Source organism: Phyllobates terribilis, unplaced genomic scaffold (assembly GCF_046119375.1).
Source record: "Phyllobates terribilis strain yellow unplaced genomic scaffold, ASM4611937v1 Scaffold_3__8_contigs__length_932513732, whole genome shotgun sequence".
In the NCBI taxonomy this organism is placed as follows: domain Eukaryota; kingdom Metazoa; phylum Chordata; class Amphibia; order Anura; family Dendrobatidae; genus Phyllobates; species Phyllobates terribilis.
This window is the reverse complement of record NW_027362763.1, coordinates 404,061,198-404,088,947: the sequence shown is the minus strand read 5'-3', so window position 1 is coordinate 404,088,947 and position 27,750 is coordinate 404,061,198. Positions and strand designations below refer to the sequence as shown.

General features: G+C 40.0%; 1 protein-coding gene across 3 annotated transcripts in view; it reads left to right on the top strand.

Moving 5' to 3' along the window:
• COL12A1 (collagen type XII alpha 1 chain) overlaps nt 1-27,750 on the top strand; it is a 175,574-nt gene that overhangs the window by 32,583 nt on the left and 115,241 nt on the right. For 2 of the 3 annotated variants that reach the window (XM_073675570.1, XM_073675572.1), the window contains exons 10-14: nt 109-711; nt 1,829-2,101; nt 3,077-3,349; nt 3,492-3,764; nt 23,477-23,746. The exons of the other annotated variant lie outside the window; for it this stretch is intronic. In XM_073675570.1, coding sequence (XP_073531671.1) covers nt 109-711; nt 1,829-2,101; nt 3,077-3,349; nt 3,492-3,764; nt 23,477-23,746 — 1,692 coding nt within the window. The remainder of the gene's footprint in view (nt 1-108; nt 712-1,828; nt 2,102-3,076; nt 3,350-3,491; nt 3,765-23,476; nt 23,747-27,750) is intronic. 3 annotated transcript variants of the gene reach the window in all.

Below are 27,750 nucleotides of genomic sequence, written 5' to 3'. Positions count from 1 at the left end.
GTAAAGAAGTTTCCCTAAACATATAAAGTAAAAACAATATTTTTTGACTTATGCTTCCCTGCAATAATGTCCAAAAGCTATAACATATGATGGTATTGTATTTTGTAGAATGTTCCGGTGGAGTGGATATAAAAGCTGATGTTGTCCTCCTTGTTGATGGCTCCTATAGTATTGGAGTGGCAAATTTTGCAAAAGTCAGAGCCTTCCTGGAAGTGCTAGTAAAAAGCTTTGACATCTCACCCAATAAAGTCCAGATCAGTCTTGTACAGTACAGCCGAGATCCATATACAGAATTTTCTTTGAACAAATATGACAGTATTGAAGATATTCTTCAAGCAGTAAATACATTTCCTTATAGAGGGGGCTCTACTAACACTGGAAGGGCTATGACTTTTGTCAGGGAAAAGGTGTTTGTTGAGAACAAGGGAGCAAGAGCAAACGTCCCAAGAGTCATGATACTCATTACTGATGGAAAGTCTTCCGATGCCTTCAAAGACCCTGCTATAAAGTTGAGAAACTCAGATGTCGAGATTTTTGCTGTTGGTGTTAAAGATGCAGTAAGAACTGAATTGGAAGCAATTGCTTCTCCACCTGCCGATACCCATGTCTACACAGTAGAAGACTTTGATGCCTTCCAAAGAATTTCCTTTGAGCTAACCCAATCCATCTGTCTTCGTATTGAACAAGAACTTGAAACAATAAAGAGGAAATGTAAGTTGATAATGGACATACAAGGATGTTGTATTCTCAGGACCTGTATAATCCATGCCTAAGCAAATCATCAAAACACTATACTTTATCTAGCCGTTAAAGGGATTTTGTTGCTAGGATCAACCCTCCTCAGTTGATTATATATGCATGCAGATTATAAAAAGTTGAATAAAATGATACCTTGATATCTGCAATCTTACATTTTACTCCAGAAAAATCCACATTTTTCTTAATATGTAAATGAGCTCTTAAGATCTATGGCTAGACATAAATCTCCCTGAAAATATGCACCCAGATCTTATTTTAAATATAAGGGAAGTGTGAGACATGTAATGGCTGAAGTCTGTTCTCCTGATTTACAGGTCTCACACTGGTAACTCCCCCTTTCATTTAAAATAAGCTCTGGAGTCAGATTCTCAGGGAGATCTGTGTCCGGCCCATAGATCATAACAGTTCACTTCCATGTTAAGAAAAATGTTAATTTCTGTGGAATAAAGGCCCTTTCACATTGCGTTTTTTCTTACATTCAGTGGCCTCATCGGGGCTTACGTCTGACCCCCCCCCCCTCACTAAACGGGATTCGCACCTATGCGCCGATGGGGCCATTGCCTATAATTATGCAGACTAAGCCACCGTTTGCTCTGTAGTGCATCATTTTCTGCTGTATATGATTATATGTAATATGTCTTGGTGCCCGCCTCCAATAGACGTATATAGCTGAAAATGATGCACGACAGAGCACACGATGACTCCATCTGCATCATTATAGTCAATGGCCACGTTAGCGCATATGCCCGAATCCTGTTTTCCAGGGGATTCAGACGTAAGCCTCAATGGGGCCACGAAACTTAGGAATTAAAGTACTCTGAAAGGGCCCTAAGACATCGGATTGCATATATCAAGGTATAATTTTATTCAAGTTTCCATGATCTTCATGCCCATGTAGATGGCTTAGTAGGGTGGATCCTACTGATAGATTACCTTTACATTTGATTTCCACTGATAAATTGTCACAAAAGTTTTTATGCCTTAAGCCCCACTGATAAAAAAAGCACACCAAAAAACACTTATCAATGACAGTTCTAATTCTGAAAGTTTATTTTTGGTGTCATTACAGCTTTGACACCTGCTCAGAATCTAACTTTCTCCGAAGTCACATCCAGGAGCTTTAGAGTACACTGGTCACCAGCAGGTGAAGATGTCCTATCTTACCTTGTCAAGTATAAAGTGGCTGTTGGTGGAGAAGACATCATAGTATCTGTTCCAGGGACAACTACCACCACTCTTCTTTCCAATCTCCTTCCAGAGACCACTTATGCTGTGTCAGTTTCTGCAGAATATGAAGAAGGAGAGAGTCCTCCTTTGGATGGGGAGGAAACAACTTTAGAAGGTAATTACACCCAAGACATAAAGTGTTAGACCTTTGGGGGTCATAATAATGTCAAAGTTTGGGTTGACCAGAATGTCCTTTGGTTGCCTGGAGCTCTTTTTTGGCCTTGAGTACATTAAACTGTTAGTAGAGAATGATCTAAATATTTATTACTCAAATAGGAAGAATATGAGCCGGATGGAGCATTTATTGAGAATCTTTTGTCCGATAATCAAAAACTAAAATGAGTTACCATGTAGGGAATCAAGGCCGTTCACTTATTTTATATGACATTCGTAAGCCCCGTAACTTTTCAATCAAAACCGTGTAGATATATCAGGGCATTGTCTCTATTTCTGCATATTTTAGAAATTAAAGTAGGTGCCTGAGAAGCATAACAAAATAATGATATAATTGTCTCTCATAAAGTATTTTAATACACCCATGTTTACAAAAAGACAGCTTAAAAAAGTCTGATGAGTCAGCCAGTCAAAATGTCCTATTAAATTCTTGCTGGGAGGTATCTTTTGTCTTTAGTATACCAAAACATTTTGGCAGCAATCGACATTTTAACATAAAGTTATGATAGACCTCATAAAATGAAGCACTCTATTAACTTAAATAACTCCTATTGTTCAATGGGTAACACGTTTGCACCGACAAATCTAGTTTAAAGAGCCGCTATGCACAACAAGGGGTTTTGCAAAGTGTTTTATTTATTTATTGTACTCATATATAGAGCACCATCATATTATGGACATTTTCATCACTTTCCCAATTGGGGCTCACAATCTAAATTCTTTGGAGTGTGGGAGTAAACTGGAGTACCCAGAGGAAATCCACTCAAACACGGAAAACATACAAGTGCTTCATTATTCAATCCTATGACACAGTTTATAGTTATGATTTTAAATGATTTTTAAAGTCTTTATACCTTTGACTTGATTTTTAAATTAAATTCTTAAATTTCTTCTTCTTTCCATCTTACTTTTAAAGTGAAAGGAGCACCTCGAAACCTTATTGTAAGTGATGAGACCACAGATAGCTTTAAGGTGGGCTGGTCACCAGCTCCTGGCAATGTCTTAAGGTACAGGATTGGATATCGTCCAGTTTCTGGGGGAGAACGTAAAGAAGTGACAGTTCCAGGAAATGAAAGAGCCGTGACTCTACAGAATCTCTTGTCTGACACAAAGTACCAAGTGTCTGTCACGCCTGAATATCGCTCAGGTCCCGGGAAACCTTTACTAGGAAATGGAGCAACCGAGGAAGGTACAGTACCTGTTTTAGACTACTTGCCATTAGTATTTTTTACATCTTCTAATTTCATATGATAAATATGAAAAAATATGATAAAATTGAATGTAGTGTTTTATTATTACTAACATTGACTCATGTTTTTTCTTACATACAGTATTAGGAGAGCCAAGAAATCTGAGAGTTTATGATGCCACCACATCAAGCTTGAGGTTATCCTGGGGTGCAGCACCAGGCAAAGTACAGCAATACCTTGTAACATATGTACCAGCTGCAGGAGGGGAACCCAAAGAGGTCACACTCAGAGGAACAGTAACTGATACAGTATTAAAGGAACTGGATGCTGGTACAACTTATTCCCTGTCTGTAAATGCTTTATATGGATCAGGAGCTGGAGCTGCCCTCACCGGTGAAGGAACTACGCTTGATGGTAAGAAGTATTTTTATGTTTTTTTTATGGTTGTTATAGCTTTATGATGTTTATAAAGGATTTTTTCGTGGCAAGGGGATTACTTTTTGCTATGTGACAAATGTAGTTTTTATCCAGTGTCCTCGATGAGCTCCTTGCTATGGAATAATATAAGGCTGTGTCCAAATATAGTGCTCCATTCTATTTCAACAAATATATCTCTGGAAAATGACCTATTTATCAACTAAGTTTTTTGGTAAATGTATTTTTCTATTTTTTTTTTGTAATGTTTTTTTACCATATCACAATCTACAATAAAAAACAAATTCAAAATCTCACAATTTTCATATTGGCCACTGAGGCTCTATTAGACATCCTGCCCTCTCACGAAGAAATTACAGCAGTTTTACAATGATAGGTAACACCTCTATACACAACTGATAACGCAGGATCCATAATTCACAATAGGTAATGTCACAGCTGACCCTGCACCTCATCCCTTCACAATGACTTTTTCACATGCTAATTAGATGCCTCAATACAAAAGATAGGGCCTGAATCACTCTGTTGCTGTTAATGTACATGAGTATTTCCTGAAACCACATGAAATACGAGTCTAGAACTGCCCCAGTGGACAGTGTGACCATTGTAAGATTTCTAACTTTTATTTTTCATCTAGATCATTTTATGGAAAAAAAAAACATTACTGAAAATTAATTTAACACAGAAAAATGATATAAACAATAGGCCATTTTCTGACGGACGGCACATTCCATTTAAGTATTACCATGTATCTACAAATACAGTGACTTCAAAAGGAAGTTATACTTTTCTTCTTATGGTCATGAAAAAAATCAGTGCAAGAAAAAAAAATAGTAACTACCTACCTACCTACCAACCAACCAACCAACCACCTACCTAGATACCTGCTGTCATTGCCTTAAAAAAATGACTGTAACCTGATTGGCTAACTTTATTTTCTGATCCACCTCCGCTGCATGCACCTGATTTCTAGGTCCAAAGAGATGTTTGAATTTGTATAAAAAGAGATTTCAGGACAATAGTGGTACCATTTTGGTGAAGGCTGGACTTCATAAAACTACTTATTTCTATATATTATTTTAGTTTATAGAAGAAAAACTATGCATTAGTTTTATGTAGAGTTATTTATATTATGTCTGGGGAGCTTTTCCATGACAAAACGTAGAAATTCTTGATGGAAGCCACACAACTGTTTATTTTTATTGCAAGTTCTTTAAACTGAACTTCCTGCATAAGACTGAAATGTGATGTAGCGTGAAGGCAAACACTCGCTCTTCGGATTACCCTTGAGTACTGTATAACTTTCAAACACAAATCAGATTGTTAAACTGACTGAAAATAATATACTTTTTAGCAGAATTAGTATAATTTATTTTCATTTTTATATTGTATCATTGTATTTAGATTCGTGTGTATACCGATCAGCCATATCGATAAAACCACCGGCAGATGACATGAATTACTTTTCATCGTCTCTATACAATAGCACCTGTCAAGAGGTTGCATACAGTAGGCAGCAAGTGAACAGTCACTTTTGAAGTTGTTGCATTGTAAGCAGAATAAATGGTTTAGCATTGACAAGAACAAAACTGTGATATCTGGACTAATCAGTCAGCGAATGTCCAAAATAGCAGGTCTTGTAAAGTGCTCCCGGCAGGGCCGGCCCAAGGTTTTCGTTGGCCCCTGGCGAAAGAGTCTCAGTGGGCCCTTTTAACACATACCACGATTCATGATGCCCATATAGTGCTCCATTCAGTATAAAGGGCCTCATACATTGTTCCATTCAGTATAACCGTCCCCATATATTATGCTCCATTCAGTGTAACCGTCCCCATATATTGCTTCAGTCAGTATAACCATCCCCATATATTATGCTCCATTCAGTATAACCGTCCCCATATATTGCTCCAGTCAGTATAACCATCCCCATATATTATGCTCCATTCAGTATAACCGTCCCCATATATTGCTCCAGTCAGTATAACCATCCCCATATATTATGCTCCATTCAGTATAACCGTCCCCATATATTGCTCCAGTCAGTATAACCATCCCCATATATTATGCTCCATTCAGTATAACCGTCCCCATATATTGCTCCAGTCAGTATAACCGTCCCCATATTTTATGCTCCATTCAGTATAACCGTCCCCATATATTATGCTCCATTCAGTATAACCGTCCCCATATATTGCTCCAGTCAGTATAACCGTCCCCATATATTATGCTCCATTCAGTATAATCGTCCCCATATATTGCTCCAGACAGTATAACCGTCCCCATATATTGCTCCAGACAGTATAACCGTCCCCATATTTTATGCTCCATTCAGTATAACCGTCACCGTATATTACTCCAGTCAGTATAACCATCCCCATATATTATGCTCCATTCAGTATAACCTTCCCCATATATTGCTCCAGTCAGTATAACCGTCCCCATATATTGCTCCAGTCAGTATAATGGGCCCCATATATTGCTCCAGTCAGTATAATGGGCCCCATATATTGCTCCATTCAGTATAATGGGCCCCATATATTGCTCCAGTCAGTATAACCGTCCCCATATATTATGCTCCATTCAGTATAACCGTCCCCATATATTGCTCCAGACAGTATAACCGTCCCCATATTTTATGCTCCATTCAGTATAACCGTCACCGTATATTACTCCAGTCAGTATAACCATCCCCATATATTATGCTCCATTCAGTATAACCTTCCCCATATATTGCTCCAGTCAGTATAACCGTCCCCATATATTGCTCCAGTCAGTATAATGGGCCCCATATATTGCTCCAGTCAGTATAACCGTCCCCATATATTGCTCCAGTCAGTATAATGGGCCCCATATATTGCTCCAGTCAGTATAACCGTCCCCATATATTATGCTCCATTCAGTATAACCGTCCCCATATATTGCTCCAGACAGTATAACCGTCCCCATATTTTATGCTCCATTCAGTATAACCGTCACCGTATATTACTCCAGTCAGTATAACCATCCCCATATATTGCTCCAGTCAGTATAACCGTCCCCATATATTGCTCCAGTCAGTATAACCGTCCCCATATATTGCTCCAGTCAGTATAATGGGCCCCATATATTGCTCCAGTCAGTATAATGGGCCCCATGTATTGCTCCATTCAGTATAATGGGTCCCATATATTGCTCCATTCTGTATAATGGGTCCCATATATTGCTCCATTCAGTATAATGGGCCCCATATATTATTATTATTATTATTATAACAATAATAATAATAATAATAATAATTGCTCCATTTAGTATAATGGGCCCAATATATTGCTCTATTCAGTATAACCATCCCCATATATTGCTCCAGTCAGTATAATGGGCCCCATATATAATAATAATAATAATAATTGCTCCATTTAGTATAATAGGCCCAATATATTTCTCCATTCAGTATAAATGTCCCCATATATTGCTCCATTCAGTATAATGGGCCCCATAAGATACTCCATAGATTAAAAATAAACAAATACCTCTCCCGTTCTCCCACTGCTCTGGTCTCTGCTGCACATCTTCTGACACTCTGCACTGCTCGGCACAGAGGGCGCGCTGTAGTGATTTTCCAGAGCTCAGTCGCACAGTGGGAATGATGGGAGAGGGAGCGTCAGCGGACGGCATCCAAAACAGTTGAAAGTACGATTTGGGTGGGCCAACGGATCCCGGTGATTCTGAGACAGTTTTTACGTGACATATTGTACTTTATGATTGTGGTAAAAATTTCTTTGATATGACTTAAATTTATTTGTGAAAAAATCTGAAATTTGGTGAAAATTTTGCAATTTTCAAACTTTTAATTTTTATGCCCTTAAATCAGAGAGTTATGTCACACAAAATAGTTAATAAATAACATTTCCCACATGCCTACTTTACATCAGCACAATTTTCGAAACATTTTTTTTTGTTAGGAAGTTATAAGGGTTAAAAGTTGACCAGCGATTTCTCATTATTATAACAAAATTTACAAAACCATTTTTTTAGGGACCACATCACATTTGAAGTGACTTTGAGGGCTTTATATGACAGAAAATACCCAAAAGTGACACCATTTTAAAAACTACACCCCTCAAGGTGCTCAAAACTACAAGCAAAAAGTTTATTAACCCTTCAGGTGCTTCACAGGAATTAATGGAATGTGGAAGGAAAAATAAACATTTAATTTTTTTTCACAAAAATTTTACTTTAGACCCAATTTTTTTTTACTTTCACAAGGGTAACATGTAAAAATTGCACCTTGCAATTTGTTGTGTAATTTCTCCTGAGTACACTGATACCCCCATATTCTTGGGGTGCATGGCAGGGCTCAGTAGGGAAAGAGTGCCATTTGACTTTTTGAATGTAAAATTTGCTGGAATAATTAGTGGATGCCATTTTGCATTTGGAGAGCCCCTAATGTGCCTAAACATTGTAAATCCCCCACAATTGACACCATTTTGGAAACTAGACCCCTCAGGGAACTTATCTAGATGTGTGGTGAGCACCTTGAACCCCCAGGTGCTTCACAGAAGTTTATAACTTTGAGCTGTGAAAATAAAGAAATCACATTTTTCCACAAAAAAAAAAATTTAGCCCCAAATTTTGCATTTTTACTAGAGTAACAGGAGAAATTGCACCATACCATTTGTTCTGCAATTTCTCTTGAGAACACATGTACCCAATATATGGGGGAGAATTACTTTTGAGGCATAGTGCAAAGCTCAGGAGGGAATAAGCACCATATTGGAGTTCAGATTTTGCTGGACTGGTTTGAGGGTGCCATGTCACATTGGTAGAGCCCCTGAGCTGCCAGATCAACTGATCCCCCCATAAGTGACCATATTTTACAAAATACACCTCTCAATGAATTTATCTAGGGGTGCAGTAATCATATTGACACCACGGGTGTGTTAAAGCATGTTATACCGTTGTGCAGTGAAGAAAAAAATAATTACATTTTTATCACCAAAATTTGGTTTTAGCCCCAGATTTAAAATTTTCACACTGGGAAATGGGTAAATATGGCACCAAAATTTGTCCTACAATTTGTGCTGAATGTAGACACACCCTATATATGGCTGGTCAGTACTGCTTAGCCATACAGCGAGACTCGAGAGGGACAGAGCGCTTTTTGCCTCCTGGAGCGCAGATTTTCCTAGAACAGTTTGTGGCCTCCATATATTGAGCCCCTACATGCTAGAATAGCAGAATCCCCCTCAAGTGACCTCATTTTGGAAACTATACCCTTTTGTGAATTTATCTACAGATGCAATGGCGATTTTGACTCCATGGGTGTTTTCCAGAAACAAGCAGCAGTGGATGTTGCTGAGTGAAAATTGCAAACTGCCAGTACATTATAGTGACCAGTACGTTATGCCCAGCTCGTGCTTCGGGAGACATGCACCCATAAATTAGGTGAACTCTCATCGCTACAGAAATGCCAAACATGTGGACGCTAAATGTGGTTTAGGCACACTGGGGCTCAGAAGGGAGGAGCGCATTTGGATTTTGGAATGCAGAATTCACTGGATTTCTTTTGAAGGGTGAGGTGACATTTCTCTTTTCCAGAGCCTTTGTGCCCCTATATTTCCGTTAACAGATGATGGACCTCAGTGTGGGCTCTTTTTGTGAATGCAGTTGAAGCTTTTATTGGGAACATTTTGCATAACGTTTGGGATCACATTTATCCGGTGTTCTACGCTGAGCATTTATATTGGAGTTTCCATCTAAATCTCAGATCTTTACCTTTATTTTTTTGATCGTGTTTTATTCCACTTTTTGTTTGGACGAATGATGATAAAGCATAGAGTTTTGTTGTGCTTTTCATTTATTTTTTTTTACAGTGTTCACTGAAGGGGTTAACTAGTGGGACAGTTTTATAGGCCGGGTCGTTCCGGATGCAGCGATACCAAATATGTGCACTTTTTTTTTTTTTTACACAGATAAATGTATTTATTGGAATAATATTTTCTCTTTTTTTTGTTCTTTATTTTGTGATTTTTTTTATATTTGTGTAATTTTTATTAACTTTTTTTACTTTTTTACATTCCGCACTGCAGAGAATCAGATCTGACAGGCAGTGAGGAGGCATCTCAGCTCCTGCTCTCTGAGCAGGCACTGACAGGCCACCTTCCCTGAAGGACCTTGAAGTCGCCATCTTGGGACCGAGGGTCACCATGGAGACCATCAGCACAACGCGAATGCATCATGTTGTGCTGATGGGAGCACAGAGGGAGCTCAATCCTTCTGCAATACTCCGCAATGTTGCTGTCACTATTAACAGTGGCATCAGAGGGGTTAAACACCCGTGATCGGTGCTAGCACCGATCGTTGGCATTGCTGCGGGGTGTCAGCTCTCACATAGAGCTGACACCTGCACTCGATCATGATGGTGCTCAGCGTGAGCCCGCATGATCACGGCGCCATATACAGTATATACTGCTCTTTGCAGGATCGCAGCTCGGGAAGGGGTTAACCAGAGATCAGCGTTAAACCATTTGACTGTCTCAAATACTTTGGTATTTCTTAAACAGAGTTTACAGCCAATTATCATTCGGCATGTTTGGTCTATGCAGGAAATTCATACACTAAAGGAAATTAAAGAAGTCTCCTTGAATAGAAAACATTTACAATATATGCTAAGACTGATGATTTAAACAGAAGACACAAATTTAGCTGACCGGGCTTTATTTGCAGGCACTGTAAACTGAGGGGAAAATGGAACCCGATATGCTGGAGGTGGACAGTCATTTCAATTTTAATCTTTTGGACAGAAAACCTCATATGTTCTATTTTCTGTGGTAGCTGGCATCCCATTATCATTTCAATGCACAGTACTAATGAAAAGTGCAGGCAGCTTTGCCTGTTTGTCCAGTACTTTAATAGCCCTACAATACTCATTATTACCAAACTTCATCATAGCCCAAATAGAAACGTGATGGAAATTACAGGCCGACGAAGTGGGAATTCGATAATCTGTGGCTGCTTTTTAATGCTACTGTTTTAGCAATCGAGTTTCCCAAGAGCGAGGAGGTGGTTAGAAGAATCTTGGCACATGTTCATTTTTTACAACCTAAAGGCACAAATTTAAAAAGCAAACACAGAATACATTTTAGTTGTTAATATATTAAATCATTCTTGATGTTGATTACTGAGATGAAATTAGAGGTGGAATACTTTCTCTTTTTCCATTGCTGTAGGCAGAATTGAGAGTAACCCAGTTAATGCCTCTTAAAAATATGCCATCTGATTACAAAACATATTAATTACCTTATATTTCAGAATGACACATGAGTGCCAAGCCCTCGATGCAACAAATGAAAAATTACACCACTTTTTCCCTACATAGCCTGCTAGAAGCACAGGCATGGAAATTTAATTTTAGCAAGCTCTGCCTGTTTTAACATGTTACTTACAATGGGAAATACTCTTAAAAGGATTGTCATATGAACACAACACCTTTTTTAAAAGGCGCTGACAACTTTACCAAAGGTGATTACTTAGAGGAGGCTACGGGCAGCCACATAAATATCCGTCTATGAAATGCTTTGACTTACATAGGAGTGTCACAAATGGGGCACCCTGACTATAACATCTGTATGCCCTAATAAGTCATATGGACATGTGTTGCCATAGTGAAACAATTGTTTGAAAAGAGCTGTTCAGGTTTGAAAGCCCTTTGGAAGACCAGTGGAGCATCCAGTTTTATAGGGTATACTCCATTAAAAAAAGTATTGCAAATTAGCTTTCTTGTACAACAAAAAAAAAATAACTATCCCAAAAAACAGGCTGTCTATAAATGTTTTTCAGACTTGGTATTTATCACTTGTTGTGTTACAAGGCACATTAAAGGGTCCGACATTGACTTACAGCAGTGGTGGGGAACCTCAGGCCTGAGGGCCATTTACGGCCCTTAATGACCTTTTATCCGGCCCTGAGAAGATTCTCATAGACCGAAGTGCTTGGGCCGGCAGCTGTTTTTTGCCAGCCCATTAATTTCATCTTGCTCTGTGAGCATGCCCACGCAGTGTCCGCTACTGAACCCTGATGCGCGTGCAATGAAAGATTAGGTCCTGACACCAGTGCCAGCATCAGGATATACTTTGTGGGTGGAATTAGCACTCAATTTGCATGGCCCCCGAGGATGGTATAAATATCCAAATGGCCCTTTGCAGAAAAAAGATTCCCCACCCCTGACATACAGGATCACCTCTGCTAGGTCATACTTGCGAGATAGTATCGTGAGTTAATTTGCATTAATAGACCCAGTGGCATGATAGATTAGTAGCATGAGATACCTAGTGTCACCTAGTGTCCCTATGGTCTCTACAGCTATGCCCACTGTTTTATGACTTTGGACTTATGCAGTTTTCTTTTATACTGCATCTTTTATACTGCATGTGCTGGCCTCCCTGATTGCCTGCTCAAGGCCAAGTGATGTGATAGCTGCAGTGCATTATGGGGAAACCCACATGGCTGCACCTAATGTCATTAGCCTGCTCTCTGAATGTTCAACATTATCGGGGCACTTTTTTATAGCCGATCTTCACAATTCAAATGCAGAATGTTCGAATTTGTGAGGGCCTGTGAATTTCAAGAAATTCAACTTGAAGTTGATCCTCCTCGGATTGATCCCTCATCTCTAGTGGGTGCCCAATCCTGCTCTTTTGTTGTTCTTTGTATCGTCAGTTGTGTAATGAAGCATACTTTTCTTATATTTTGATGTGTGGCCTACAACGTGTCTGTTATCCATTTCCTGTTGTTGTTTTTGGACTATATTGTAACTAATTGAGACCTGCACTTGATTTTGTATGTAATACATTGGTCCTTCTTTCTGATTGTCAGACCACAGAACCAGTAGATTACTAAACCATCAAATTACTGTAAAAAAGTCCCATAAGGGATGTAGTGAAGCTGCAGAAACTGATACACTCTGTGCACTGGTGGACACAGACAGAAATCGGCCCCTGTGCAAGAACAATATATGGACCCTTTACAGTCTAAGAGTTCCTAAAAATGCAAAATTGCACCTGCTTTGGAGGTAGACATGTGCCCCTTACCTCTTGGGCCACTGTACGGCCGCACAGGTTGCACCAATGATATGTCCGCCCCTGACTCTGTGTCTGTTGATATTACTGCTGCAGGCAGTTGTAGTATCTGCTGTCAGTCATCAGCATTTTCCCTATTTACCTAGCCTACAACCAAATTGGGATTTTAGAAGTTTTAATACTTGTTGGACTGTTGTCACTGACTCCTTGTTCAACCGTCAGCTATTCCTCTTAAACCCATACACATACTATCACTATTCACTTGGTTGAGTGTGCATGTGTCCTGCATAGAGAGAGGGGAACAAGCCATTGTCAGATGTCTCTGCCAACAGCCTATCTTCCCTAAGAACAGTAGGTTTGGGTATCCTGAAATCCAACAGGTGAGCCTTCTTTCGCTCAACATCTGCCATAGAGGATATTTGTGGTCCCACCAAAATGGGCTGTTTGGCCAGCATTAATATAATGTGTATGACAGTCTTAAGACAGAACAGTCATGAAAGATTATGTTAGTGCCAGAAAGCATATACTTTGAATTTATGGGGAATTTACCTCCTTTGTGTAAATGACAAACAATGGGCTATGACATGTGCAGTAGTGAATGAGTTTCCATGTAATCCTCTACAACTGGAAGCTATGTTATACTCTACATATGTATGTAATAATAACATACATTTAAAGCAATGTCATTTACCCAAGAGCTATGACATAATACATCCGCTGTAGTGAAAACATATCTTCAATTATTAAATGATGTCATCACTGATTTTATGAAAGGCATTCCATGACATGAAATGAGCAAAACTTGATATGCCATTTAATTCATTCTGTATTATTAATGCTGTTTCTTTGGAAACCTCCAAATGTTTGAGAAATCAACTTCCTCCTACAGTGAGAATTAAAATGAATTGACATTTCTCGACAATGAAGCTCTTGGCCTCCTGCAGGAAGCATATGTCATGTTTACCGTGCATTTTACTTTTGCTGAAAAGTTTCTTTGTGTATATCGTGAGTGTTTTGCTGCTGAATCCATTTTAAGATATGTAGCCAATGTCTGTGACATTTGAAAGTCACTTCATGGTTAATGTGAATTTATTGCTATGTGTATTTTGTCTGCAGTACCACCCACTGTTTTGGGAATAATGATAAAAGGGCAAATCCGTTTGTACGTTTGTTTGCTCACTTTTGTCCTCCAAATAGTGTTGATATTTTCTGTTATATGTGCTGTTTGCTTATGAATTTGGCACTTTTGAAATCTGATCTTGACCATTTAAATTGCTTGTTCACATTGGGGGCGGTTTGTAATAATTTCTATTTCTAGTCAAATGAAATTAGACCTAGAAAGGTTTTCTTTAAATGTCACCTCCCTTCTGGAACCATTCTTGCATCCTCTGAAAAAAACATGCAAAAACTAAACTAAAACTGCCCTCTGCCAAAAAGGTCTACTGCATGACTGCTTTAAGGAGCAATGGTGCCCCCTTCTCTGACAACATTCAGTGCTCAGCAGCTATTGGCTGAAGCTGCCCCTTATAAGCTTCTTATTCTCTCTGTTCTTCCAGATAACTATTTTACCTTTCTGGGCCTAAACAATGAGATAGGGAGTAAATACTATGGTTCCGATTTATCAAGACCTGGAGTGCTGGAGTCAGATGCTCCTGATTTATGAAGAGGTACACGCCTCCACATGCTCTGCCAGAAATCTCACCCCAGTCAAGTACTGGAGTGAGAATTCTGGCATACAGGACGCCACAATTTTTTTCTAATTCATGACTGTGGCGTTTCCATCCTGCCCCAGCTCCGCCCATTTCGACAGAGTTGGGAGAAACTGGCATGAAGATGCCAAAAGTCTCAAAATTTTGACATAATTACGAATTGCGTCTAAATTTTGAGACTGAAAGCTTTGATGGATCTGGACCTACAGTGGGGGAAATAAGTATTTGATCCCTTGCTGTTTTTGTAAGTTTGCCTACTGACAAAGACATGAACAATCTATAATTTTAAGGGTAGGTTAATTTTAACTTTGAGAGAGAGAATATCCAAAAACAATCGTGAAAATCACATTGTATAAATTACATACATTGTTTAGCATTTTGCAGTGAGAAATACGTATTTGATCCTGTACAAGCCATTATGAGTTCTGGCTCCTACAGACCAGTTAGATGCTCCTAATCAACTCGTTATCTGCATTAAAGACAGCTGTCTTATATAGTCACCTGTTTAAAAGACTCCTGTCCACAGACTCAATTAATCAGTCAGACTCTAACCTCTACAACATGGGCAAGACCAAAGAGCTTTCTAAGAATTTCAGAGACAAGATCATAGACCTGCACAAAGCTGGAATGGGCTACAAAACCATAAGTAAGACGCTGTGTGAGAAGGAGACAACAGTTGGTGCAATAGTAAGAAAATGGAAGAAATACAAACTGTCAATCGACATCGATCTGGGGCACCATGCAAAATCTCACCTCGTGGGGTACCCTTGATCATGAGGAAGGTGAGAGATCAGCCTAAAACTACACTGAGGGAACTTGTTAGTGATCTCAAGGCAGCTGGGACCACAGTCACCAAGAAAACCATTGGTAACACATTACGCCTTAAAGATTTAAAATCCTGCAGTGCCCACATGGTCCCCCTGCTCAAGAAGGCACATGTGCAGACCCTGTCTGAAGTTCGCCAATGAACACCTGGATGATTCTGTGAGTTATTGGGAGAAGATGCTGTGGTCAGATGAGACACAAATTGAGCTCTTTGGCATTAACTCAACTCGCTGTGTTTGGAGGAAGAAGGATGAGTACAACCCTAAGTACATCGTCCCAACCATGAAGCATGGTGGGGGAAACATTATACTTTGGGGGTGCTTTTCTGCAAAGGGGACATGACGACAGCACTGTACTGAAGGGAAGATGGATGGAGTCATGTATCGCAAGATTTTGGCCAACAACCTCCTTCCCTCAGTAAGAGCATTGAAGATGGATCGTGGCTGGGTCTTCCAGCAAGACAATGACAAAACATACAGCCAAGACAACAAAGGAGTGGCTCAAAAAGAAGCACATTAAGGTCATGGAGTGGCCTAGACAGTCGCCAGACTTTAATCCCATAGAAAACTTATGGAGGGAGTTGAAGCTTCAAGTTGCCAAGCGACAGCCTCAAAATCTTAATGATTTAGAGATAATCTGCAAAGAGGAGTGGACCAAAATTCCTCCTGACATGTGCGCAAACCTCATCATCAACTACAAAAAACGTCTGACTGTTGAGCTTGCCAACAAGGGTTTTGCCACCAAGTATTAAGTGTTGTTTGCCAGAGGGATCAAATGCTTATTTCTCACTGCAAAATGCAAAAAAAATTATCTAATTTATACAGTGTGATTTTCTTGATTTTTTTGGATGTTCTATCTCTCAATGTTAAAATTAACCTACCCTTAAAATTATAGACTGTTCATGTCTTTGTCAGTGGGCAAACTTATAAAAACAGCAAGGGATCAAATACTTATTTCCCCCACTGTATATGTACAAAAGTATTGGGACTCCTACACATTATATCTACAAGAACGTTTATAACATCCCATTCTAAACCCGTAGGCATTAATTTGGAGCTGATTCACCCCCTCGCAGTTAAAAGATCTTCCACTCTTATGGGAAGGTTTTATACAAGATTTTGGAGTGTGTCTCTGGGAATTTATACCTATTCTTCCAGAAGAGCATTTGTTAGGTCAGAAACTGATGGGCCTCACAATATCCATTCTAGTTAATCGCAAATGTGTTCAATAAGGTTGAGGTCAAGGCTCTGTGTGGAACAATCATGTTCTTTCACACCAAACCATGTCTTTATGGACCTTGTTTTATACACTATGGCACAGTCATTCTGTTTCTACAGGTTTGGCAGCATAAAATTGCCCAAATATCTTGGTATGCTGAAAAATTAACATTTGCTTTCACTGGAACTAATGGCCCAAGGCCAACTGCTAGAAAACAACCACATAGCTTCATACCTCCTCTAACAAACTGTTACAATTGCACAATGCAGTCAGGAAGAGAACATTGTCCTGGCAAAGATTCCCTTTAATTTATGGACATCTATAGTTTGATTTCTTTGCCTGTGTGGATTGGATGGGTTGTTACTGACATCTGGTGAGAATTTCATGTCAATAACACCTTTAGAAATGTATTTACTTAGAAAATTGGTGATTGGTACAATACTTATGTAACCCACTCTATATATGTAATACAAGCTAGTAAAATAAACATAAACTAACAGTGAAAAGGGAAGAGGACCCTGCTCTCAAAGGCTTACAATCTTCAAACTATTAGGGAAAGAAACAGTAGCTTAAGAGGTTGGCACAACTCAGGTGGTAATGAGTTAGCAGCGCGGTTTTAGTAGGCTGTAGGCTTTTCTGAAGAGACGAGTTTTCAGGTTGTCTCTACAGACTTTAATTGTGGTAGACAATTTCATATATCACCAGATTTCACAATACAAATTTTAAACATTAAACAGATCTGTTATAACTAATGAGGCTGGTGTGCTTCCTTTGAAATTCCACATCAGAATATCAAGCAAAAAGCTTTTATAAAAAATTATGCAGCCATTCTGACATGGATTTTCATAGTCACAACACCAGCTTCATTGGGCCTAGCAGATTTATTTAGTAGGGTAAGCAGTTTGTTTTGTGAAATGTGTAGACTATACAGAACGTGCACTATTGGCAGTTGTGTCTCCTTTCTGCCACCACACTGGAGACTGCATATCATGAGGTCAGAGGTACAGTATACATCTGTGATTCAATGACAATAGGTGATTGTTAAGCAGATCGTCAGTTTTATTACCTAGTGTGTTATTTGTAGAAAAGCAGCATCTGGATTATTTTCTGGTAAAATGATCCTGTGTGAGAGAAAGACGGATCACATTTCACTAAGGAAGGACAATGGACCTATTAAGGGTTGCCTATGGTGTTTTACAACATACATTTTCAATTACGCTGACTCAGAGTAAGGCAGACTTAGTTGGCTATCCAGGGAATGCTGAGACTATTAGTCATTCACTGTGTGAGAAAACTCATATTATTAAGAACTCTGCTCATAAACTTTTTGACACCAGTTCTCCTTGTCCTATTATCTTCCTGAGCTGCATATCATTTTACAGAAGATAAATAGACTAGTTATGGCATGTAAGATATTTGTTCTTAAAGGGCTTCCCTTTTATGGATATGAAGCTCTATTGTTATAAGAAGTTCTGAAATTTACTTTGTGTTTCTTACCATTTTTTAGTCCTCTGATTGATGTCAGTGGATGATGTAACCCATTTTGTTATTTTTTTGTATCTATAAAGCTACATTGTATCAAACCTACAATCCAACTCCAAATTTTAGCCATGACCAGGGCTATGCTTATTAAAATATTAAATATTTCAGTTTTTAATTCGATGTTGAGTAAATTCAATTTTCTCAAAATAGTAAAAATCCTTTAGCAACTCAATTCCAATTTGATATTTAATGAAAGAATATTCACTTTATTGGCCCTGCTAGAATTTTCTTTTTTAAGACTGTATTAAATATAAATGCAAAGAGTAATCCACTATGGAATGAGAAAATACATGAGAAAATACATGCACTTAAACTACATTTGCAACAGAAAATCAAGGACCCTTCCTCATTATTTCAGTTAACTTACTACTCATGCCAATTCAATGTCCTTCTCTTTGAAAATACATACAGAATTAGGTTCAAATCATAAACCTGTTTAGTTATTTATTGAGACTTATACAACCCCTGGCAAAAATTATGGAATCACCGGGCTCGGAGGATGTTCATTCAGTTGTTTAATGATGTTGAAAAAAAGCAGATCTCATACATGGCACAAAAATAAAGTCATTTCAAATGGCAACTTTAGGGCTTTAAGAAACACTAAAAGAAAACAAGATTAAAAATGTGGTACTCAGTAAGGGTAATTTTTTTCAGACCAAGCAGAGGGAAAAAATTATGGAATCACTCAATTCTGAGGAAAAAAATATGGAATCACCCTGTAAATTTTCATTTCCAAAACTAACACCTGCATCAAATTAGATCTGATCGTTAGTCTGCTTCTGAAAAGGAGTGATCACACCTTGGAGAGCAGTTGCACCAAGTGGACTGACATGAAGCATGGCTCCAACATGAGAGATGTCAATTGAAACAAAGGAGAGGATTATCAAACTCTTAAAAGAAGGTAAATCATCACGCAATGTTGCAAAAGATGTTGGTTGTTCACAGTCAGCTGTGTCTAAAATCTGGACCAAATACAAACAACATGGGAAGGTTGTTAAAGACAAACATACTGGTAGACCAAGGAAGACATCAAAGCGTCAAGACCGGAAACTTAAAGCAATATGTCTCCAAAACAGGAAATGCACAACAAAACAAATGAGGAACGAATGGGAGGAAACTGGAGTCAATGTCTGTGACCGAACTGTAGGAAACCGACTAAACGAAATGGGATTTACATACAGAAAAGCTAAACATAAGCCATCATTAACACCTAAACAGAAAAAAGCAAAGTTACAATGGGCTAAGGAAAAGCAATCGTGGACTGTGAATAACTGGATGAAAGTCATATTCAGTGATGAATCGCGAATCTGCATTGAGCAAGGTGATGATGCTGGAACTTTTGTTTGGTGCCGTTCTAATGAGATTTATAAAGATGACTACATGAAGAGAACATGCAAATTTCCACAGTCATTGATGATATGGGGCTGCATGTCAGGTAAAGGCACTGGGGAGATGGCTGTCATTACATCTTCAATAAATGCCCAAGTTTACATTGATATTTTGGACAGTTTTCTTATCCCATCAATTGAAAGGATGTATGGGGATGACGACATAATTTTTCAAGATGATAATGCATCCTGCCATAGAGCAAAAACTGTGAAAACATTCCTTGAAAGAAGACACATAAGGTCAATGTCATGGCCTGCAAATAGTCCGGATCTCAATCCAATTGAAAATCTTTGGTGGATGTTGAAGAAAATGGTCCATGACAAGGCTCCAACCTGCAAAGCTGATCTGTCAACAGCAATCAGAGAAAGTTGGAGCCAGATTGATGAAGAGTACTGTTTGTCACTCATTAAGTTCATGCCTCAGAGACTGCAAGCTGTTATTAAAGCCAGAGGTGGTGCAACAAAATACTAGTGATGTATTGGAGTATTCTTTTGTTTCTTTGTTTTTCATGATTCCATAATTTTTTCCTCAGAATTGAGTGATTCCATAATTTTTTCCCTCTGCTTGGTCTGAAAAAAATTACCCTTACTGAGTACCACATTTTTTATCTTGATTTCTTTTAGTGTTTCATAAAGCCATAAAGTTGCCATTTGAAATGACTTTAGTTTTGTGCCATGTCTGTGATCTGCTTTTTTTCAACATAATTAAACAACTGAATGAACATCCTCCGAGCCCGGTGATTCCATAATTTTTGCCAGGGGTTGTATTAATGAACATAATCCAAGTTTCATAAATTAAACTTAGAATTATTAGTAATATCTAGAAATTATTATTATTATTTATTATTATAGCTCCATTTATTCCATGGCGCCTTACATGTGAAAAAGGGGTATACATAGTAAAAACACTTACAATAATCTTAACAAAACGAGTCGGCGACTGGTACAGGAGGAGAGAGGACCCTGCCCGCAAGGGCTCACAATCTACAAGAATTGTATCTTGCTAAATCATTTTGAGTTATTGGGGTGATTCATCCAAATGCTTTCATCACAAAACTGTCATGAAACACTTTGAGAAATCAGAACATTTTTGCACAATGTTGCGACTTTTGGCATTTTCACACCAGCTAAGGGTGGGGAGTTGGGTAGGATGGTGCATTACTACATTCAGTCATCAAGTTCATCAATAGTGCCAGTATTTCTTATGACATAAATGTTACTCTAGTCCCTGACTGGAGTAATATTTCTGGTGATGTGCCAGAGGCATAAAATTCATTAAGTGGCATGGGCCTCTTAATGAATTAGGCACATCTTATTCCTGTATGGCCCTCATTAAAGCTGGTATACAAGATGCCAGTCTTAATGAATCAAGATCTTATTCTTTATAATTGTACCTTACTAATGGCACATGCGGACAAGCAAATAATCAGCGAATACGTGTGCATAAGAACACTTGTTCTCAATTACCAGCCCGTGTAAACATTTCAGCGATTACCCAACGAATGAGCAAAACCATTGTTCGTCTGGTGATCAAATCGTTTATGTTGGCATAAAATCCATCGTTATTGGCAGCACATCACCCAGTAACAACGTGATGCTGTATGGGCGCAGAGCAAACGTAATAACACTTGTTCTGTTCACATCAGTTTTCAGAGGCTCATATACAGAGGCCTGGAAAAGAGCATTGCACGATTTGTGTATATATAGTTGACCAGCTCTCATTAACGGGCTGATATCGGCCTGTCTAAATGAGCTTTAACACATGTATCATTGTAAGCTAATGTGGGCACAACGGGCCCACCAGAGTTGATGTGCAAGGCCAGATAAGAGGTGCTGAGATGAACGAGCTCGGAGAATCAATACAGTACACGCACACACATAGTGTTTTGCAGTTTTCAGCAACATCTATAAAGTATCTGCTCACTATCTACTAGTAATAATTATGATAAACTATTCTGTGTATAGTTATATTTTTACCATAGTATTCAATTTGCTCTAGTGTAATATTATGAATCTAGAGCAGAGACCCCCACACACACCCAAGAAGATCCTTACATGTAATAAATAGCTGACTCATATATTTCCATAGTTTTAAATATTTGCACATGAACACCCATTGATTTCAATGGGCTGTTTATTTGGTCTTCATAAGTAACCACAGATTTGGCTGCTCTCATTTGAAGTCAATGAGCGTTACAGAATCCTACAAGTCAAAATAGAACAAGTTTATGCATTTATTACCACCAGCCATTTATTAGAATTTAAACCCCCCTTTTATAACTGATTTATAGTAAATTTCTCTAGAGTCAAGGATCTTCATACTCACAGTTAATTAATTTTGCTGTCTGAAGGCACTGTTGACTAAAGCAAACCATGCCCAGATTAATACTGGCAGTCTAATGTATATGGGGACCTCCCATTTGTACCCTGATGGCAAATGTTGGAAAAAACAAGTTCATCATGTCCAATGTTTATTTAGGCTGGTAGATAAGCTACTGTCAAGATTTTAGTTGTATTTTTTGTACATATATATGAGCAAAAATCTGTCATGCATAGTGTAGGAAAGACTAAGTGCAACAAGAAAGCATGAGGGGAAGGGAGCCCAGTCACTAGGGAAAGGAGGAGTGGAGACCCCTAAGCTGATCTAATATCACCCTGTCTTACCCTACCATCCCTATGTTGGTTCCTCACTAATCGCTGAACAGGAAACCTAAGCCCTGTAAATCCCTACAGCTAGGCCCTGGATAGGGAAGGGGGGTGAGCACTGGTCAGTCCCCACTATAAACTAAAGACAACAAGGAAGACAAATACAGGGGGGAGAACCTTAGCTTGAACAGACTTCAGAGAGATTACACCAAACGTCCTCCGAAGCACCAGAGAGAAAGTAAGCAGACTGCAATAGCTCCAAGCCTTCACAAGGGAACATGTGAATATCACCGGCCTCTCCCTGCAGCAAACTGAAAGCATTTAAACACCCAGGCCAGGGTGTCAATCAGAACAAGAGGGAGGTAGCCGCTTGGTCCTAAAGTAGGACAGATTTAAGGAGGCGTCTGTAATGCCAAACAAAGTGATCTTCTGCTGCCAGCTGCAGAGCGACTGTCTGTCACATCTGACACACCCGTGATAAAATCTACAGGTATTATTTTGTCTGAGTTCTGCATGTCCCATTATTTCTTACAAATGTCTAAACCATATAATGTTACAAATTAACTCAGTAGATGAGAAAGACTCATAAGCATAATGTAGAAGCATATACTTTGCAGCCAAATGCTTATTACGCTCGTGTTTCTTGGGACTGCAGAAATCACAGAGCATTGTATCGTTATTGCAAAAGACATTTCCTCGTTGCTCTTTGTGAGGTCAGATATCCATGTTTTGCTAAAGTCCACCCTGTAACTGAAAGCAATTATCATTATTTATGGTGCTCTTGGTTGCATTGGTGGATTAAACCTAATGTTTATGTCAGTGAGCTTACAAACTCTTAGATGATTGTAATAGATTTGTTGAAGTCTTGCCATGTAAGATGACGCAACGGTGTGTCAAGTTCAAGAGACTTGTATATGTCAAGGTAGGAATCTTTAGATGTAAGCACAAGATATTTTTTAAAGACTTACTTAGGATAGATATGTATATAATTCTATTTCTTAAAGCAAGGGCAGCCACATGTTCTCGGTTTTATGGGACACTAATGTATAGTATGTTTCTGTTATAGCAGAGAGGTTTATGGGCATATCTGGGTTAAGGGATTATCTCGGTTAGACAAAGGATATTGCTTTATTCTTCCTATGAATGCCATTAGATTTTATGACCAGATGAGCTACACGGTACGTTGTGATTATATTTCACTCACCCAACTAAAGTGACTTTTAAGAAGTTGACTTTTGTAAAGTTGTTGTTAGAGTACAGAATTCGTTTACGTAAAGTTATATCAATGTATATAATTTTTTTTGTAGAGCGTGGGTCACCTCGTAATTTAGTGACTAAGGACATTACAGACACTACAATCGGAGCCTCGTGGACAGCAGCTCCTGGAATGGTTCGAGGTTATAGAGTTTCATGGAAATCACTTTTTGATGATGAGTCAGGAGAGAAGAACGTTCCTGGTGATGTAATAAACACAGTGTTGGATAACCTCACACCAGAGACAAAGTATCAAATCTCAGTTTTTGCTAATTATAAAAGTGGTGAAGGACCTCCCCTTGAAGGAGAAGCTACTACAGAAGGTAAAAGTCAATCCTTATAAAAACCTGACTTTCTCATGTTTATTACACAACTTCTCAACTATAATGTGGCTCTTAGGTTCCCTGCATATGTCTGTTCCAGATACTATTGTGCACTAAAGGGACAAGGCATACCATAGCATTATTAAATATTGGGAAAGGGGCCAAATCATATCTCTGGGAGAAAACATTAGGGTTGAAGTCATATCACTAGATCATATCTTTAGTATGCAGTGCAGTTTATAGACAACCTGTCATATCTTACTCCTGCCCACCCATTATTAAGACTGGTGTATGAAACTCTCTTCGTAATGAATATTCTTTTGCCACAGCCACAAGGGATGCTAATGAGCTTGATTGACATCTCTGAGTATCATATGGATAATGAATATAATTTAAGTCCTTGTATATGGTATGTTCTTTTACAGAAATTGTCTTAAATTTAATTGATCAGTGTTTTCCATACCTTAACATGGCATAATAATCATTATCCAATGTAAAATATATGTTTTAATTTTGTGGGTATGAACCATTTATAAAGTGAGCTGGTTATAAAGATCAGGACTAGTGTTGAGCATTCCGATACTGTAATATCGGGTATCGGCCGATATTCGCGGTATCGGAATTCCGATACTTAATTCCGATACTTTTACAATATCGAATACCGGAATCGGAAGTTCCCATAATGCCTGCGCTCTGCAGTGTCTGTGAAGGATGACAAGTTGGATGGCAGCGCTCAGCTGCAATCCAGCCTGTCATCAGAATGCCATCCCAGCGGGGGAGAATTCTCCTGATTGTTTAAAAGCCGGCGGGCGGTAAAAAGCCGCCGGCTTTTAAACAATCACACAGCCCCATACTGCTTCCCCGCAGCCTCCCACCCCGATCCTCCGCTCCCCTCGCCACCTCCAATCCCAATCGTAAATTATTACCGGGCGGGGAGCGCATCACCAAGGAGCGAAGGACCCGGGCGGGGAAGCCGGCAGTGAAAAGACTTCACCGCCGGCTTTCCCGTTCTGTGCTGCGCTTTCCCGCCGGTTATTTCAAATGAACAGCTGAGGTATCAGGTGATGCCGATCAGCTGTTCATTTGAAGTAGCCGCGGTGCCCTCAGAGGGTTCATGTGAGTTCATGCTTGACTGCATGAACTCACATGAACTTTCCCACGGTCGCACAGGTCAGCCTCACCTCCCAGACGATCAGACCGGTCATGATTAGTGTGTGTGCGGGTGTGTGTGCGGGGTGTGTGTGCGGGGTGTCTGTGCGATGTTTGTGCGGGTGTGCGCGGTGTCTGTGCGTGCAGGCAGACATAGGCCGATGTGACACTACTACTCCCATCGGCCTATGTCTGTCCCCCGTCCACTCGTGCCAGCAGGATCAGCTCGATGGGAGCAGTAGTTCCCATCAGCCTGATCCTGCTATTTAAATTGCCCTACTGTGCCCCAATAAATGTTAAATACATGTCATTGGTGGCCAGTGGTTACCTACAATAAATTAGTTCATACATTACCTGTCCCCGCCGATCGCCACCTAAAATAAAGTAAAAAATAAAAAACTACACCTATACTCACCTAGACACCTAATTCCCCGAAGCCATCGATCTCCTGTAATAAAATATAAAATAATAAACCAGAACCTTATCCTTACCCCTCCGTAGTAGTCCACGAGTGTCCCACGATGATCTCCAGTTCAGAGCAGCCACATAGAATGTGACCGCTCTGAACCGCTGCCGCCGCTAGAATGACGGGGCCGTAAGGGTTCACCGGAGTTCAGGCAGCGCTGCTCCGGTTAGCTCCTTTACGGCCCTGCTGTATCGTGAGAAATTCCCACGGTACAGCAGTGCCGTAAAGGAGGTCTCCGGAGCTGCGCTGACTGAATGCACTCCGGTGACCTCAGTCAGTGGCTCCCGCTGCCGGGAGCGGACGTGTTCCCGGCAGTGTGAGCTTACAGCAGACATGCACAGCTGTCACCATCTCCAGATGTGACAGCTGTGCATGGGAGATCAGCGCAGGAACGTGGACAGGTAACTATTATTTTTAGTAAACTAAGAATTAAATAAAATGGTGTGTTTTATTTCAAATAAATTATTTTTTTCTGGGTGTAGTGTGTTTTTTCTTTTTAACACTTTGTAGGTTAGTAATGGGGGTGTCTTATAGACGCCCATCATTACTAAGCTGGGCTTCATGGCAGCTGGCGCTGACATGAACCCCACCACTATTACCCCCTGCCACCGCACCAGGGCAGCGTGGAAGAGCGAGGCTAAGTGCCAGAATTGGCGCATCCTATGGATGCGCCATTTCTGGGGCGGCTGACGGCTGGTGTTTCTAGCCTGGGAGGGGGCCAATATTCATGGCACCCTTCCTGGGCTATTAATATCAGCCCCCAGCTGTCTGCCTAGCCTTTGCTAGCTATTAAAATAGGGGGGACCCCACGTCATTTTTTTGGGGGGGGTCCCCCATTTTAATAGCTAGTAAAGGCTAGGTATTCAGCTGGGGGCTGATATTAGTAGCCTGGGAAGCTCCGTGGGGTTTACCCCCTTCCCAGGCTTCAAACATCTGCCCCAGCCGTCTGCTTAACCTCCGCTAGAGACTAAAATTATGGGGGATCCCATGCCATTTTTTTTTTAAATAAATCCTTTATTTTAACACTAAATGACATTTGAGGAGTTAATAAAGATGCAGTCCCTAAATTATTATTTATTTTTTAATTAATTTTTCCCAAAACTTTTGACGTGGGCTTCGCCATATTTTTGTATGCCAGCCAGGTACAGCATCCAGCTTCTATGAACGCGCCATTTTCCGGGGCGGCTGCGGACTGCAATTTTCAGCGGGGGGGGGCAGAAAGCTTGGGCCTCCCTGCGCTGCAGATTCCATCCCCCAGCTGCCTAGTTGTACCTGGCTGGACACAAAAATAGGGAGAAGCTCCACGTTTTTTTTTTTTTTTTTAATTATTTCATGAAATTCATGGAATAATTAAGATAAAAAGGGCTTCCCTATATTGTTGTGTCCAACCAGGTACAAATAGGCAGCTGGTGGTTGGGGGCAGCCCGTTCCTGCCTGCTGTACCTGGCTGGACACAAATATAGTGCAAAGCCCCACGTCAATTTTTTTTTAATTATTTCAGGAAATTCATGAAATAATTAAAAAAAAAATTATGTGGGGCTTCGCCCTATATTTGTGTCCAGTCAGGTACAGCAGGCAGGAACGGGCTGCCCCCAACCACCAGCTGCCTATTTGTACCTAGCCGGACACAACAATATAGGGAAGCCCTTTTTTTCTTAATTATTCCATGAATTTCATGAAATAATTAAAAAAAAAAATACGTGGGGCTTCGCCCTATTTTTGTGTCCAGCCAGGTACAACAAGGCAGCTGGGGGCTGGAATCCGCAGCGCAGGGAGGCCCAAGCTTTCTGGGCCCCACCCGCTGCAAATTGCAGTCCGCAGCCGCCCCTGAAAATGGCGCGTTCATAGAAGCGCCATCTTCTGGTGCTGTACCCAACTCATCCAGGGCCCTGGTGCGGTGGCTCACTGGGTAATAAAGGGGTTAAGGCCAGCTTGGCATTATCAGCTGGCCCTAAGCCCGAAATTCATGGGGTCACGCCAATATTAGACATGACCGCCATGAATTTCTAGTAAAGTATTTAAAAAAAACACAAACACCCAGAAAAAAGTCCTTTAATTGAAATAAAGACACAATTCTTTATTGTTCTAAATTAAACCATACTTACAGTCACGCCCATTCCAGCTGAAGCCAACGATCTCCTTCAATAAAAGAAAAATAATAAAGCAACCTCATCCTTACCTTTCCATGGTTCCCACGACAGCTTCAGCTCTGCTACATCGAGATGACAGGCTGGACGGCAGCAGAACGCTGCCATCCAGCCTGTCATCCCGCAGACACTGAGAAGCGCAGGCATGCTTGCGCTCCTCAGTGTCTGGCTGTGACGGCATCCAGATGAGCCGAGGTCATGTCCAATGAACTCGGCTCACCTCATGCACGTCACTGACAGCG